Raw genomic sequence first — 13934 nt, 5'->3', positions numbered from 1 at the left:
TTTAGTGAAAAATTGACCTAGGTTTACAGTATGTTGTAAATACAGCATCATATTCCCAAGAAAATTGTTTCAGACCTGAACATCTGCACATCGAAAAAGTTTTTCTTATTCCAGAAATATTGATGACCCATTATTTGAAGCAGAAATCTATATAATTGAAAGACAAATCACTGTATTTTCATAAATTATTATTATTATTATTTACTTTTTTTTTGAGAACACCAGTGTGTAAACCCTTTTTACAACCTAATCATTTCTAATTGTGCATTCTCAACATTTTCCAGAAAAATATCTCTACAAAGTTATTGATAATTAGTGCATGCAGTCATCTGATTCTGTATTTACTCACTCATTTCATTTTATTCATTTCATTTATTCTGTCATAGAATGATAATCAATTTTCATTTAAAATTGAAGAGGTGAGAGAATTTGTGAAAGAAAGAAAGAAAGACTGAGAAACAGACAGAGGTATATCTCAGCTATCAAATCTACTTTATAATTCTCAAAAGTTTGTGCTTTGCTGATTAGATGTCTTTGATGTACGGCTCCAAAGTAGTTTTGTGGCAAACTAGCGTTTAGCTTTGAAGTTTCTTGTCGCCTCTGCAGGGTCCCTAAAGTAAAATGGGATAAATGTAGAAAGAAGAGAGAGATCTCAGTTAGACACTGGAAAACACACACACACACAGCACACCAACACCCTGCTCTCTTACCTTGCTAACTTGACTAAACCTAAGGATCATTGTGTAATCCCATTGAAAAATGTGAGATCAGGTGAATTCAGCAGTTCCCAAACTCAGAGGGTTCATCAGAGGGTCATGATTAGAAAACAACTGTTATTCCTTACTAAAATCCAGTCGCTCAGTGGATCCCGTGATGCATGTTCCAAAACGGTAACTAGCAGTGAGCATTTCTCCATATATATCCAATTAGTCAAGCAAAATTCCACTAGAATGTGCTAGTTTCTGATGGTTTCAGGGATCCTGAATCCATATGTTAGAGGAACCAGAGTTTCCATCGCGCATGCTTCTTGGTCTCAGTCTTGGACTTGCGTTTGGGTGTGGAGGTGAACACCTCGTGTGTGTAAGGCAGAGAGGGGTAGGACGGCTCTTCTAATGGACACAGTCTCTTCATTAAGGGCTGAAGTTTGTCCTCTTGAAGTTTAAAATCTAGTTCCACACTAAAAGAGAAAAAGGGAACATTTTAGGTGAGGATAATGTATAGTAGAGATCATATCAAAACAGATTAAACAGAATTGTCTGGATGAGGACCTAAATTAGTCCAATTAAAGTCGACAATAAATACAATTTTACTCCATTCACTTTTTTTTATTAATTTTCCTTATCTTATTGTGCCTGTTTCTTCATCAACATCCCAAAACTCTATTCCAAAGTGCATAAATCTATTTTCCATGCAATAACACCCCTGAAACTAATTTCCCTTTCCTCTGATACCACTTTGTCTGTTTTGATATTATTAATATAATAAAATATTATTTAAAAATGTAATATATATATTTTTTAAATTAATTGTTTTTTAAAAGAAAATAATACTTTATTTGGCAAGGATCCATTTAATATATCAAGTGACATAAAATAATATATTTTAAAACTATTTTAAATAAATGTTGTTCTTTTGAACTTTCTAATCATCAAAGAATCCTGAAAAATATTATGAATGTTATGTTTCCACAAAAAATATTATGCAACTGTTTTCACCATTAATAGTAATAACACATATTTATTAAGCAGTAAATCAGCATATTATAATGATTTCTGAATCATGTGACACTGAAGACTGGAGTAATGACTGCTGAAAATTCAGCTTTGAATCACAGGAACAAATTACATTTTCAAATATATTCAAATAGAAAACAGTTATTTTCAATTGTAATCATATTTCACTATAACTTTTTTTTGTTTACTGTATTTTTAATCAAATAAGAGACTGAGCATAAGAGACTTCTTTCAGAAAGATTAAAAGACTGACTCCAAATTTTTCAACAGTAGGGTGTTTTATTACTATAATATCAAAATATTATTTTGAAATATTACATTATTTAGCCATTGTTTTGCACAATTTTAACAATCAGTTCCCAATTTTCTTTTACTTCCTGTTGCAATGCTCTTTCACCCAGTAATAATTTGACAGTAAAATGAGTTGCAAATGCCGTTTCATGTTCGAGTTTTGTCTGCCTTAGAAAATGTCACGAGCGTACACCACCTCATTCCTGACCTCTAACATCATGACTAATCTGTTTAGCTCAGTCTCAGCATTTCTGTGTATGTGTGTGTTTGACTGTCCTCGCACAGCCACAGTCTGACCTAGTCTTCCCTCTAAAGTCATAATCCCATGACAATCAGATGATTCCTGATGATTGCAGTGGCTACACTCCCAGATTAACCATCAGAGACAGCTTTAATCTGATCTAAATGAAATCATTCACAAAGCAGCATCTGACTCATCAGTGTAAAGAACAGAGACAGACAGACCAATCACACACAGCCCATCAGTACCACTCACTTTCAACTGCCCCATTCCTCACTCGCTCCCCTTCTTTTCACTTTCCCGCACTACAAATGAGCGTATTGGAAATCAATGCTGTTTGACTCATCAATTACATTCATTTATAAAAGATTTGTGCTCTCTAACCATATTGCAGCATGAGAGTCAATTATGTTTATCTCCGTCTTTACACTGAGGGTTTGTTTGGTTTGTGCTAAGGAGCGCTTTATACAGTGGGTACGGAAAGTATTCAGACCCCCTTAAGTTTTCACTCTTTGTTATATTGCAGCCATTTGCTAAAATCATTTATGACAATCGAGCCCTTTGGCTTTCATTTAAAGTTTTGTATTGGATAACGCACATATTTTGTTTAATTAAAAGCTGGTGAAACGCAGACGTTAATCGTTCAGTTCATTATGGAATTTTGCACTGAATTTTAAAGCCTTTGAAAATACGATAGCGTTTTATCTCAATTCCACACAAACAAACCTTAAACCAAGGACTTTTTCCCACTACATGTGTATCGAGACAACAGAACGCACTAAAAACAGACTAAAACCCTCGGAGACAAAGCGATCTACATCTCATTTTCAAATCTGTCCTGGATTTTCACAAATGATCAGAAAAACTTCTCTGGCATGATATATTTAGAAGCTGGAGACAGTGTTTGGTTTGTCTATTTACAGAACTTGTGAAAGCTCAGCGATTCTCGGCAGACTCGCTGAGGGTGAAAGAGAATGGAACAGCAGCGTGTTTCTGCTCTGGGTTGGGCTAAACTATGCTTAGCAATTAATCACTGGAAAAACCTGAGCAGTTACCTTGTGCACACTACCAGCAGGGGGGTGTGAAACATATGGGTGGCTGGTGATCAATGCACAGCAAACAATTGCAGGAGCTGCAAACCTGGTTCAGAATGGAGATGATGTTTTAGGGTTATCCTAAGAAGAGGATTCTCTTCTGCTATATGGGGTTTTGCAACAACAAATGCAATCAATCTGTAACAGCCGCATTCAATTTTTACCATTGAAAAAGGAAAAATCCTACTATACAAATAAATAAATGTACAAGCTATGATATGTGTACAAGATTAAACTTGTTGGACAGCTTTAAATGGAATTATAAACATTGATAATAATATAGTTATTATAAGATTTAACATTATATAATGGCTGTTTCTACAAAACATGTTTCTTTTAAAAAAAAGAACAATGATATATATAATTTATTTTAAGGCCATTAAATAAAACATTTATCAAAATATGTTATGTTTGACAAAATATGTTATATAGAATGTTACAACAATCTGTTTGAACTTGAACTTTTATTCCTCAAAGAATCCTGAAAAAATGAAGCATGGTTTCCACAAAATTAATTAAGCAGTACTATTTTTTTTCAACATTAATAATTAGTAATGTCTTGACCCTGCACCACAAAACCAGTCATATGTAGCACGGCTATATTTGTAGCAATAACCAAAAATACATTGCATGGGTCAAAATGATCGATTTTTCTTTTATGCCAAAAATCATTAGGATATTAAATAAAGATCATGTTCCATGAAGATATTTTGTAAATTTCCTCCTGTAAATATATCAAAACTTAATTTTTGATTAGTAATATGCATTGCTGAGAACTTCATTCAGACAATTTTAAAGGCGATTTTCTCAAAAAAAAAATTTTTGCACCCTCAGATTCCAGATTTTCAAATAGTTGTATCTCTGCCAAATATTGTCCTATCAAATCATACATCAATGTAAAGCTTATTTATTCAGCTTTCAGATGATGTATAAATCTCAATTTTGAAAAATTGCCCCTTTGACTGATTTTGTGGTCCAGGGTCACATATTAGATTGATTTCTGAAGGATCATGTGACACTGAAGACTGGATTAATGGCTACTGAATATTCAGCTTTGCTCTCACAGAAATGAATTACATTTTAAAATACATTTATTATACATTATATTTATACATTTATATTTTAAAAACAGTTATTTTGAATTGTAGTAATATTTACTAATATTACTGTTTTTATTGTATTTTTTTATTTTTTGTAACATTGGTGAGTATATGACACTTTCAAACTCACAAACAAACCGTATCCCAAACTTTTAAATTAGTGCGTGTGTGCGTGTGTGTGTGTTTGTTCCAAATGCATATAATTTTTTTCAAAAAGAACATCAAAGAATACATTTTAATACACACTTTAACAAAACATGAAAATAATTAAAAAATATGAAATATCTAAATATTCCTCACCCAAAAACTATTTGGAAATGAGCAGTTTAGACAATGTGCAAAACATCTCTTTATGTTACATGGAAGAAAGTCATACGGTTTGAAATGACATGGAGGTGAGTAAATTCATTTTCATTTTTTGTGTGAACTATCCTTTTAGCTTCCAGTAAATTCACAGGAATTTAATTTGAAATTGATTTTTAATAAAGCGCTGTGGGTATAAATAGGGGATTGTTGAAATAACTCCCTGTTGTTAACATCAAATATAAGCGACCCAGGTTCTTGCTCAATTATTTGCTTGACTGCATTGCTGTAATGCAGAAACATACACACACAAAAATACATATGGTCAAACTCAGGGGGGTTGTAGACATGGAGCTAAATATTTAATCACAGTAACACTGAACATCATCCTTTATTCAGGCATACAAACATTCAGCCGTGAGCTTCGGTCAATGACAGGGTACAAACCTGGCCTGTCAGACGCCACAGATATTATGTTCAAGCACTTTACCGCAGGGACAAACTGTAATAGGTTCAGTCAATGAGAGGCTGTATTAAAAGAAAAGCTCAGTCTTGGACACACCAATGTCAAATATATTATGTTCCAGTACGAGTCAAGATAGCAACTGATTTAAGAAGCAGGCCTAAAGGTTTTTATCCGAGTGAGTGGAGGCTGGTGCGAGAGATCAGCTGGATCATTTCTGAGGGTTTTACTGAAGTGAGTGGATTATTATCAAGCTCCGTCTGTAATATCTGCTCGAGCGTCACCACTGTCCATCCCTGCTGTGCACATTGCTGGGTATCTCTGCCACCTCTCATTCCGATTAACCACTCGTCCTCCACCAACCTGACACGTGACCCGCTTGTGTCCATTTGTCTGGATTCATGAGGTGCTGTGTGGACAGGACAGGCTGAGGTGGTGCTGAAGGACGGGGCCCGTCAGGTGACGAATGGCCACATTGTGCTTGCCTTGAGATGGCAGCCGCAGAGTGAACTTGTCCAGTCCACTATATGCCAACAACAGGTGTCACAATCAGCACTTCCTCACTGGCTGCTCTTGCCAGCTCAGGGCAGGAAATCTAGCGTAGCGTTAGTTCTGGCAGGTCACGTTAGTCAAGCTCGCATCAGCTGACTCTCAACTGATCCCCATCTACCTATGGGAATACGACACCTATCTAAGCATTCATATATAAGGTCCCTCAGTATTATCAGCAGTTATTGCTCAATAGCTAATTACCCTCCTCCATCCCCAACTCCTCCTCTGTCAGTCAGGATTCAGCCTTCTGATTCTCCTTTGAATCAGACTAATTCTAAAATGTGTACATAACATAATTGAACTTTAACGATATCTGCAATACATTTATGTTGGTTCTGTTCTGTTTACCCTGGGGGGTTATTGCTGCTCTCATCCATGCTAGGCTGCATGGATGCGTAGGGAGTTCTTGCCCAGAACAGAACCATACCTCCAATCCAAACTGTATGCTAATTGTCAATCATCTTTGACAATAGTGGTCCTGACAGAAATTAGATTTTTGGCAATCACACAATCACTCTTGTCTTCTGTTTCCTCTCCTCTGTTTGGTAGTGAAGAACTGGTCTGTTTATTAGTGCTGAGTGAGCACAGTGTTCAGCACTAGTGAGCGCCGCCATCCAAACTCATGAATGTTCACTTTTTGGGTCAATCCTACTATGCAGTATGTTTACTTTTATAATAAGCTGAGGGGTCCAAATGTTCTTTAAACGTAAAAAGAAATAATAATTTAAAAATGCATGTAAAATTCTGACATTTTTGTACATTTTCCAAACAATTTGCTTTAAAAGTATTTAAACTTTTTTTAATTGTTAAATCAATCAATCAATCAATCAATCAGTATTGGTCCCAGACTTTTAGAACCCACTGTATAGATTCACATTTTAGTATAGTTAATATAGTTCATATTTTCAAATTATTTGATTACAGATTAATTAAGATTTAACTACAGTATCACAAGAAGGTGAACATAAAGATATCGGGGAAAAAACGTAAATTCTTTATTAAATATTAAAATTGATTTTCCTTTTTCCCCTCTCTCTGATTAATAGTTCAAACACAACATGTTTTCTTAGGAACACTGTTTTAATTAGTAATTAAATTATAACTTTATAAAGTTATAAAATTATAAAGTTATAATTTAATTCTCAATGTTTTGACCACCATTGTCCAACAAAATATTTGAATGCCCTCTCCCATATAGGATATGATATATCCATTATTTCTGCTGTAATTATGACAACGCTGCTTGTTTTCAAACTGTTTTTCAACTCTTTTTTTTTACACAGAAGCTAGAAATATTGATAATAAAGTCATTCATTGTGTGATTCTTGAAGTTTCAAGCACTGAACTAATTTTAGATTATTTTATTAATAATGAATTATTAATTATGATATAATAAACCTCCTGCGGCCCTTTGGAAGTTTGCTGAGGCCCCCTAGTGGACCCCAGTCCCATGGTTGAGAACTACTATCAGTTTCCATTCATTTTTAGACAAAAAAAAAGTCTCCAGATAGGCATAATGCTGAAGGAAGTGACATAATCATGTTGAGAAAACAACAGCACTAACATTAATTAGTATTAGTATAAATTATGTGATGTTTTCTGTGATTAGTTGATTTGACTCATTTTTAAACATTCCATCATGTTTGATTAAAATACATAAATTAGTATGATTTTATAAAAATGCAAGGTTAAAAATATAGAAATTAACTTAACACGAGTTTACATAAAATGCATTTGTGAGCCCTAAAAATTGAAGTTAGGTTTGTTGTTTGAATATAAAATGCAATTGTCGCTTTCACTTCTAACCAAACTTTGTGTGAACGCAGCCATATTTATCACTCTAAAACAAGACTGACGATTGTATTCTGCATCTGTGTGAGCACAGCCATTGTGATTAAGCTGCATTTCTCTGAGCTGCAAGGATGTTAGGCTGAGAAAAATAGAGAGAGAACGGGGACACTTTCCTACATTTTGAGAAATCATCTGGAGCCTGCACAAAGCACACGATTTACCCAGTTTATTCCTGGTTTATAAATACTTAATGGAAACTGACTTGCTGCTTATAATGAGAAATATTGCAGCCTTTGAAAGTGAGAGGAGGATATCTGAATCACACCATCTCAATAATTGATGCACGAAAGACACTTACAGTAATCCACTTGAAAAAAAAAAACAAAGACTTTTAAAATACCATATACAGATCCAAATGGAACAAACCGCAACTGTATTTGGCACCATTAATGGGCCTTTTTCATAAGCTCCTAGCAGGAAGGATATTGCCAAGCGTCTGTAGATACCCACTGGGCCGCCGTGAGACGTGGCACAAAATAAATGAAGTTGGAAGGAAAAAGGTGCTAAATGCGAACTGTAGGAATACCACAGGGAGTTATCTTGGACAACGTACAAGAAAAACTGATGGTTGCCACTATTTCAAAACTCTAATGGTTATTTTTTTCCTACTTCTGATGAATGAGTCATGTCTGTCTCCCATCAGAGCACCCCGAGGACAGAGGCTGTGGCAGGACGGCCATAGGTCGGGCTGTTTGTTCCGTCGCTATCTGTCTCCCAGTATGTGTCCAACTAAAGAGGCATCGCAGCTAAATCACACCATGCTGGCTTCAATATTTTGACATATGAGAATGTAAAAATATACAGACGTGTATGTACAATGATATATGCACAGGTGCAAATGCTTTGAAGTGCTTGGGCATGCTGATACTATTTTGTCTTATGCAGCTGACCTATTTATTTTATTTTACATTCTTCTTGTATCTTCACATGACTGGGTTATTTATTTGTCTTCCACAGAAAAGAGAAAAGTTTCATTCAGGTTTGGAATAACATGAGGGTGAGTAAATAATGACAGAATGTTTCCTATGATATTTCTATTAAAGCTTAATGCTTATTAATTTCTATTAAAGCTGCCAATGCAAGGCCTCATCCTGCAAAGTAGGCTTATTTTTAACCAATTTGTACACATGCTCAGCTTTGAGAGTATATTCAGCAAGTCTTATGGTTCAGTGAGGAATTAAGTCCTAGGATTATAAAGCCGATGCTGTTTTTGCCATATGTTATGATGCACTGGGCATTTGATAATAATCTTTGTAGTCATGTTCTCTTAGATACGCGTGCCAAACAAGAGCACAAAGAATTTGAGCTTAGTTTAACTGATGCAAATGTGAAATGAGAATCAAGCATCTAGTTTGGAAGTTGCTTATTATACTCACTATACACACAGCTAAAGAAAATCAGGGTAATTTTTTTTAATTGGCCCTTTTTTGCATTTTACACAAAACTGCAAACAGCAGTGCTGACCTTTTTTTCCTAGAATACCTTTTTAATCTGCTATTTGAATCATTATTTTTAATTTTCTTAACAAGGTTGCATGGGTGGACTCTCCGTAAGTCCATATTAGCAGAAAGGTGCTTAGCGGTTCATGAATATTTCTTATGCCATTTTCAATACATTTAACAGTAAATAAATGTACAGATTAAGGCCAGTTGTCTAGCACATAGAAAATGTATATAATTTAAAATTGGGTGAATAAAGTAATATAATATATTATATTTTATTATATTATATTATATTATAATGATATATACACTGTAATATAGCATTTGACAAAAAAACAGTTCCAATGTTGTATTCAAAGTACTCAGTGTCTTAGTACTCAAAAGCTCACGCAAAGCTTTCACTGTTGCCAATGTTTGGAAGAGAAATACACATTAAATACTTTGGGTTGAAAGAAGGTTGTGCCATTGTTTAAAACAACAGTGTGGCACAGTATGCTGCAGACAGCTAGTTGGTTGTTTGCTGGGATCATGTTGCTCTCTTACAGTGCCTTCTGTGTTCCTTTGAGAAAGTTGTGATGGAGGAACAGCGAGAGGTATCTTACACCATGCCGGCATCCATTTTAAACCCTGTATGGGTCATGTGGAGTACACTGAATGAACAATGAACTTTGACCTTGATATATATATAATATATATATATTATATATAAATATAATATAATCGAGAGACTGTTGTTTAGTGCTGCATCTCATGTCTTTAATGAGAAGAGGAAGCAGTGGTTGTTGCTGGTTACTGTATGATGTTTGAAATCGTGAAATTCCCTTAAACTGCAGAACATTGTGTTTTCTAATAAACATGCGCTTTGCATATACTGTATTCTGACAGCGCTGCACAATCTTGTGGCACTAGCTGCTTGTGGCATAAATCTGCTGTTGTCAACAAAAGCACTGAGGTCTTCCTGCGGGTTTCCGTCAAAATAAAAGCTGAGAAAAAGCAACTCCATCAACATTCATAAATGTTATTGTAAGTTATATATCATAATGTCATTTTACTGTTGTTCTGTAAAATAAAATAAAAAAAGACAATAATGATAATACAAATTACAAAAGCTCTATTAATACATTTATTATAACATTCACACAAGTCTCTTCTGCTCAGGAAGGCTGAATTTATTTGTACAGTAAAAAATACATGCCTGATTCAAGAAGGGGGTCAGAAATGGCCAAAAAATATTATTTTCCTAATTTGTTAATTTTAAGTTAAATTGTGCTTTATTGGTATAATGTCTGCTAGAATGTTAAAAAAATTTCAGTGTTAAGTAAATATTTTTTAAATTGTTGTTTTGTAATACATTTTTTCTTTGAAAAGCAAAACAAAACCGTAAAAAGCACATTTTGGCTATTTAAATTTTGTTTTAAATGGTAAAATGAGGTAAAAACATGAAAAAAAACATGTTTGGTATTCAGCCTTTGGTCCAGTGTTTCATTTTGTTCGGCTTCGGCCAAGAATTTTTATTTCGGTGAATCCCTAATGAGCAGTTATCTAAACGTCCTTATACTACGGGGCTGTTGAATGCTTGAATCTGATTGGCTGATGAATGTTCTAAGGTGTGCATTTATCTAGGGAAACGTATGGTGAATGTAGTTCCAGGCAACTCTTGACCGCATTGCATGTCCATATCACTTCGCCCAATGATTTCAGTACAATCATGACAACTCTCAGAATAACTTAGCATGGTAATGGTTATGACAATGTTAATGTATTTAGTCTTGGCGGAATAGATCTGCTACGCTGCTGCTGCTGGTTATTGCTGTAGTTGTAGATTATTGCTGCTGCTGCAAGCAAGTACGGGAACTTGCTACTGCCAATGCATACGGCGATACGGTGCTGTGAGTATTTAAGACATACTGCTGCTGCACAATTAGCATATAAAATAACCCCCCAACAAAGCTGGACAAGAAGATAAACAAAACCACTGAAATATGTACGCTGCTATAAGATTGAAAGCATACTGCTTCTATAAAATAACATGCTTGAAATCATCCCTATAAGGCAGAAGAGAGATGAAAAGATAAAACCCCCCAGAACAAGCAGGTCTATTGCCAAGACATATGTACTGCTGCTGCTCCGGAGAGCCATGAGACTGTGTGTTTGCCATTTATGTGAGCCTGGGCCTGCTTTGCCGAATGGCTTAACGCTAGTTAACTAGTGGTCGACCGATATTGGTTTTTTGACAGCCGATGCCGATATCTTGGAAAGCAGGGTGGCCGATGGCCGATATAAAGCCGATATAATATTGTATTTATTTTAATTAATATTTAAGAAATTTGAAATCATTTGAAAATGGATAAAAAATACATTTGTAAAATAAACATACTTATACTTTAGATGACAAAGTATTTTCCACAAATAAATAAATATTTAATAAAAATATAATTAAAAAGGAAGTAAACTGTAACCAACAGAGCACTCCATATTCTGGGAAGTTTGTGTGCATTGGGAATCATATTTTTTTCAAATAAAGCCAAGGTATCACTCATTTAACATACAGCACACAGTGAAAATGACATGATTATGACAGTGGGCAAATGCATAAAGCGCAGCATAATTTGAAATCACGAATTTAATGTTTAAAGCATTCAATTCGCATGGACCGAAAGTCACACAGCAATCATGCAGGTCACATGCACACTTCACAAGATCTCACAACTGGATTAGACTAAGTTTGCAAGGTTTGTGAAATAAAATTTTCATTAGCCATTCAAAGATTTGTTTAAATGATGTAAATGCGTATTTGCTGAATGCTGACAGCAAACGAGAAAGTATTATAATGTTTGCCTTTCTATTACTAATAATATAAAAGCAATCGTTATAATACTTTTTGTATACATTTTAATTCCTTTGTTTAACAGTTCTATCAGATTATTAGACAGACTTCTATCCATATTAGACAGAACTGTTAACAACGACGGCAAACAAGAGGGAGAATGTGAGTACTGTGCGCTCAGGCACTGCCGCTCTCAGCGCCGTCAAAATAAAAGTCCTGCATCGAACGCATCGGCAAAACAGAAAAATTTATCGGCCGATGCCGATATTTGAAAAATGCCAAATTTCGGCCGATATATTGGCCTTGGCGATATATCAGTCGACCACTATAGTGGACTATTGCTGTGTGTACCTGATCAGTTGACCAGATAGTTTAAACTAGTGGCTTAGCAATGTGAACTTGGGTGCTGTACCCTTAGGTTTATTTAACTAATGACCTAAATAACTATGTGTGTCTGAGCCAATAACTCAAACTTACCTAGGTAGAAACGCACACTATGTGTGTCATTAACAAACAGGAATCACGTTGTGGGCCGATAGATGAAGTAACTCCCAGCAACCACCTGACTCAGGCTCAAGTGACCTGAGTAAATAGTTTTAAATTTGTCATTCAATAGTAGTCATTCATCAATGTTACTGCAATGGAAATACTTACCTTTAAACTATTAATGAGCTAACAAAAGTATTAATCACATAAGCATAAATCGCTGTACACCCTGTAGTTGTGGTGTCATATGCCCAGAACTAATTCTGCCTAAAAAGCAGCTGCTCTCTTATTTTGATAATTTTAAATATTTGTATGCATATTAAGACAATAATGTTTGCATTGTATGATAAAATCATAAGCTAAATGTGTGGCCAAGATGGTCTTAGCAAGACACTACAGTGACTTTATTTGAATGCAGTGTCTGCTTTGTATGCTACTATACTGTAATATTATTGCTACACTGCTTTCTGATTTTACTGTACATACTGCTGCTGTTTAATTTAATCATGACCAAATAAAAATTTGCAACGTAAAAATGCTATGCATACTGCTGCTGAGAAAATTAATATTCTCGATGACTGAATGCCAATGCTGATGCTACTGCTTAAAGAAACTGAACTTCTGTAAGCTCCATTAATTAGGCATCGGCAAATGTCTCATTTTTTTTCTATCACAGTGTCTACACCAGACGCAAGTGGCACAATATAACAAAATCAATAGAACCCATCACAATGAGATACGGCCATGCAACAATTCCCGACGGTAACCAAAACCCTATTTGCTGCTTCCACGTGTACTTCTTTCAGCGTGCCACCATGATCACTACCAGCAAGCTTTTCACTGTACCCTCACGCAACTACATTGATTATTTACTTCTGCTACTGCTGCTATTGATAATATTCACTAACATTTCAGTACTGAGTTGTAATACATGCTGTTGCTTTTAATGATAATCGCAATGTTGTAGTATGAGTACTGTGCGAGCTACTGCGGTTATAATATGTAATCAGAATTTGATAAGCATAATCTACAGCTGCTGCATAAAACCTGCTGTAAGCCCTGTTGAATAAGCAAAGAATAAAATGCTTATTTCACCTAAAGAGTTCACTTAACATCCATGCATTATCACTGAAATTTCATGCAACTAAAGTACTTTCTGCTGCCACTGCTATATTAGCAACAATAATAATTGATTTGCTGTGCAGACTGCTGCTTATATTGTTTCTAACATTGCATCTGATTTTGCTATGCATTCTGCTGCTATTATAATTAGCTAAAATTGCAATCTGAATAGCTATGCAAACTGCTGCTACAACTGCACAAACATACTTAGAATTACTATAAGTAGGGCTGGACGATATGGCCAAAATTGATATCACGATATATTTCTTCATTTCGGTACCCATGAACCTCGGCTACCACCTCCAACCTTTTATTCCGGGGAACCCCAATTATGTCGTTCTTTTTTGGCAAAATGTTCACTCTGTTTCCCTCCAACCATCCGCGTTTCCCACGGAGGAGGCTAAAGTGGCGTTCGTCATAACGTTGCTC

The 13934-nt window shown here is 35.2% G+C and overlaps 1 protein-coding gene across 1 annotated transcript in view; it reads right to left on the bottom strand.

Annotated features, from left to right (window-relative positions):
- Nucleotides 1–490: 490 nt before the first annotated feature.
- insyn2ab (inhibitory synaptic factor 2Ab) overlaps nt 491–13934 on the bottom strand; it is a 44896-nt gene continuing 31452 nt past the window's right edge. The window contains exons 5-6 of the mRNA XM_016246004.1: nt 711–1177; nt 491–611 (exon numbers count right to left, since the gene is read on the bottom strand). Coding sequence (XP_016101490.1) covers nt 994–1177 — 184 coding nt within the window. The 3' untranslated portion in view covers nt 491–611; nt 711–993. The remainder of the gene's footprint in view (nt 612–710; nt 1178–13934) is intronic.

This window comes from Sinocyclocheilus grahami, unplaced genomic scaffold (assembly GCF_001515645.1).
Source record: "Sinocyclocheilus grahami isolate Dianchi unplaced genomic scaffold, SAMN03320097.WGS_v1.1 scaffold778.1, whole genome shotgun sequence".
Taxonomy (NCBI): Eukaryota; Metazoa; Chordata; class Actinopteri; order Cypriniformes; family Cyprinidae; genus Sinocyclocheilus; species Sinocyclocheilus grahami.
This window is presented reverse-complemented; position numbering and strand designations above follow the sequence as displayed.